Here is a 4,135-nt window from a genome sequence, read left to right as displayed (position 1 = left end):
CATTAACAATCCAAGATTCTTTTGTTTTACTTGAATAACATAAAACTTTTAATGACTTTATAAAACTCTTAATCCAATAACACTAGATTTATCAAGATTTTAGATAACTTTTTACAAATCCACAACCAATAACACCAAATTTTTAAAGAGTTTTTAAAAGTCTTAATTGAATAACAAGAAAATTTCAATAATTTTGAATGATTTTACATAAATGTTAAAGTTCAATAACAAAAGATTTTGGAAGGTTTTTTTTAAAATTATTAGCTGAATAATATCAAGATCAATACATCCTATATATACTGTGTGCGCGCATATTTACACTCCAATAGAGATTTGTAAATTAAAAACTTTCGAATTTTAATTGGAGGAGGTGTATTCAATTTAATATTCAAAGTGATTTGAGTTTTCATGAGATTTTAAATGATTTTAGGGAAGTTGATATGATTTATTGCAAAATTCTTACAAATTTTACCTAAAACCATGAGATTTAAATTTCGTATTTTCATCTAAAGAAATTTTCTCAAATCATCGAGAATCCTTAAAATTCATTAAAATCTAAATTTATAAACTGTTTTGAATAACAGTGGATTTTAAACTAAAATTTAAAATTATTTGTTTAATAATCAACCGTGGATTTGATGAAACTTTTAAAAATCTATAATTGAATAATATATATTTTGTAAATTTTAGACAAATCACTGTCTAAGTTGAATACCGCGGGTTACAGACTTACACCAAATCGGAACTCACAAACAATTGATATAATCGATGGACCGAAACAAAATGGGACGGTTCTAAATCCCGTTCGATTAATAAAACTGGATCGCCGGTTTCTCTCTGGTTTATCCGGGTTTTCCTGGTTCGTTAACACCATATTGGTTTTAGTCTTTTAGAAGACTTTAAACCATGACCGGATTGCTGAGCTTGTCTGAAAACACGATCTCTACTTCATCATTTCCTACGAAAGCTTTCGCATTCGAAAACTATTCCCTTTACCCAAATTGAGATACACAAGTTGGAAACTGGAAGCAATCCGCTAGCCAAAAGAAAAAGAAAAAATAATGCATAGGTTCGATTTCAAAGAGATGCAGGAGAAGATCTCCGAGAGCTTTCGTCCATGGCAACGCTCTTTTCAATTCTGGGTTCGAGCTACCAATATCTACACTGGCTACAAGGTCTCTCTTTTTTTACTGTGTTTCTTTAATCCTTTTTTATTCATTAGTGTACAGTTTTCTCTATAAAGTTTGAATTTTTGGGCTTTGGATTCAGGTGTTTCAACTTCGAGTGAGTTTAGTGAAAGATGCAAAGAAGCAAGAGGAAATGTGGGAAAGACAACATGAGCAAGCTGCTGACAAAATTTACTTCATGTGCTCTGATCTTGGAGGTTTCTTCCTTAAGGTACGTTGTTGCATTTCATAGTTGTTGTTGTTGTCCTCTATGGCTCTTTTCATTTACAATGTTAACTTTTTGTTTTTGTTTTTGTTTTGATGCTTTTGTAAAAAAAATCGTAGATTGCTCAACTTTTAGCAAAACCTGACATGGCACCAGCTGCGTGGGTGAAAAAGCTTGTCACTTTGTGTGATCAAGCTCCTGCGACACCGTTTGATGCGGTTCAGCTTGTTCTGGAGAAGGAGTTAGNCATTAACAATCCAAGATTCTTTTGTTTTACTTGAATAACATAAAACTTTTAATGACTTTATAAAACTCTTAATCCAATAACACTAGATTTATCAAGATTTTAGATAACTTTTTACAAATCCACAACCAATAACACCAAATTTTTAAAGAGTTTTTAAAAGTCTTAATTGAATAACAAGAAAATTTCAATAATTTTGAATGATTTTACATAAATGTTAAAGTTCAATAACAAAAGATTTTGGAAGGTTTTTTTTAAAATTATTAGCTGAATAATATCAAGATCAATACATCCTATATATACTGTGTGCGCGCATATTTACACTCCAATAGAGATTTGTAAATTAAAAACTTTCGAATTTTAATTGGAGGAGGTGTATTCAATTTAATATTCAAAGTGATTTGAGTTTTCATGAGATTTTAAATGATTTTAGGGAAGTTGATATGATTTATTGCAAAATTCTTACAAATTTTACCTAAAACCATGAGATTTAAATTTCGTATTTTCATCTAAAGAAATTTTCTCAAATCATCGAGAATCCTTAAAATTCATTAAAATCTAAATTTATAAACTGTTTTGAATAACAGTGGATTTTAAACTAAAATTTAAAATTATTTGTTTAATAATCAACCGTGGATTTGATGAAACTTTTAAAAATCTATAATTGAATAATATATATTTTGTAAATTTTAGACAAATCACTGTCTAAGTTGAATACCGCGGGTTACAGACTTACACCAAATCGGAACTCACAAACAATTGATATAATCGATGGACCGAAACAAAATGGGACGGTTCTAAATCCCGTTCGATTAATAAAACTGGATCGCCGGTTTCTCTCTGGTTTATCCGGGTTTTCCTGGTTCGTTAACACCATATTGGTTTTAGTCTTTTAGAAGACTTTAAACCATGACCGGATTGCTGAGCTTGTCTGAAAACACGATCTCTACTTCATCATTTCCTACGAAAGCTTTCGCATTCGAAAACTATTCCCTTTACCCAAATTGAGATACACAAGTTGGAAACTGGAAGCAATCCGCTAGCCAAAAGAAAAAGAAAAAATAATGCATAGGTTCGATTTCAAAGAGATGCAGGAGAAGATCTCCGAGAGCTTTCGTCCATGGCAACGCTCTTTTCAATTCTGGGTTCGAGCTACCAATATCTACACTGGCTACAAGGTCTCTCTCTTTTTACTGTGTTTCTTTAATCCTTTTTTATTCATTAGTGTACAGTTTTCTCTATAAAGTTTGAATTTTTGGGCTTTGGATTCAGGTGTTTCAACTTCGAGTGAGTTTAGTGAAAGATGCAAAGAAGCAAGAGGAAATGTGGGAAAGACAACATGAGCAAGCTGCTGACAAAATTTACTTCATGTGCTCTGATCTTGGAGGTTTCTTCCTTAAGGTACGTTGTTGCATTTCATAGTTGTTGTTGTTGTCCTCTATGGCTCTTTTCATTTACAATGTTAACTTTTTGTTTTTGTTTTTGTTTTGATGCTTTTGTAAAAAAAATCGTAGATTGCTCAACTTTTAGCAAAACCTGACATGGCACCAGCTGCGTGGGTGAAAAAGCTTGTCACTTTGTGTGATCAAGCTCCTGCGACACCGTTTGATGCGGTTCAGCTTGTTCTGGAGAAGGAGTTAGGTAAAAGCATTGATGAGATCTTTGACACATTTGATGAAAAGCCTCTTGGTTCTGCTTCTATTGCTCAGGTATTACAGCTTTTTGGTGGGAACATTACAATTAAAATGAACATTGTTGAGTGAGAGTATTTGGGATTTTGTCAATGGTGATGGACCAATTGTGAAAATTGTCAAAGAGTAAACACCAACAAAATATGGTACAAAGGAAGTGGAAGATAGCTGAGAAACTTTGGGATATTACCATTGATGCTTGAAAAAGTCTGAATTGGAGTGTTAGTTTATGTCTCAACACCTCGTGATGGTTTTTTGATTTATGCTAGAAGCTTGTCCTCTCTTGCCATAGATCTATTAATTCTTTGATACATATACATTTATTTTCTTTATTAGGTTCACAGAGCAAGAGTGAAGGGTAACAAGATGAATGTTGTTGTAAAGGTGAGCATTATCAGAGGACTACTAAAAGCCTCCCATCTTTTAATAAGATTCTAACTTGATTCCTTGTGTTTAGGTTCAACATCCTGGCATCGAAAGGTTGATGATGACAGACATTAGAAACTTGCAACTATTTGCCTTATACATGCAGAAAACAGATATCAAATTTGACTTGCATTCCATAACAAAGGAAATGGAGAAACAGGTATTTATTGATCCAGTTCTTTATTAGATATAGCATGTACGACTTCTTTTCTCCAAGTCATTGAAAGCAATGTGTTTTCTTTTTCAAGATTGGTTATGAATTTGACTTCAAAAGGGAGGCCAACGCAATGGAAAGAATTCGATGTTTTCTTTATGCGAATAACAAAAAGTCTCCTGTTTTGGTACCAAGAGTTCTGCGAGATATGGTGACTAAGTAAGTGTT

General features: G+C 32.5%; 1 protein-coding gene across 2 annotated transcripts in view; it reads left to right on the top strand.

Annotated features, from left to right (window-relative positions):
* Positions 901-4,135, top strand: part of LOC104761023 (uncharacterized protein slr0889-like) — a 6,202-nt gene continuing 2,967 nt past the window's right edge. Inside the window, exons 1-7 of one of the 2 annotated variants that reach the window (XM_019239891.1) lie at positions 901-1,175; positions 1,270-1,398; positions 1,512-1,631; positions 3,271-3,345; positions 3,664-3,711; positions 3,785-3,913; positions 4,002-4,126. In XM_019239891.1, coding sequence (XP_019095436.1) covers positions 1,062-1,175; positions 1,270-1,398; positions 1,512-1,631; positions 3,271-3,345; positions 3,664-3,711; positions 3,785-3,913; positions 4,002-4,126 — 740 coding nt within the window. In that variant the 5' untranslated portion in view covers positions 901-1,061. Of the gene's footprint in view, positions 1,176-1,269; positions 1,399-1,511; positions 1,632-2,540; positions 2,815-2,908; positions 3,038-3,150; positions 3,346-3,663; positions 3,712-3,784; positions 3,914-4,001; positions 4,127-4,135 lie in introns of those variants that run through there. The other variant, XM_010484041.2, reaches the window with a different exon arrangement.

Source organism: Camelina sativa, chromosome 18 (genome assembly GCF_000633955.1).
Source record: "Camelina sativa cultivar DH55 chromosome 18, Cs, whole genome shotgun sequence".
NCBI lineage: Eukaryota > Viridiplantae > Streptophyta > Magnoliopsida > Brassicales > Brassicaceae > Camelina > Camelina sativa.
Note: the sequence above shows the minus strand (reverse complement) of the source record. Positions and strands in the feature narration are given on the sequence as shown.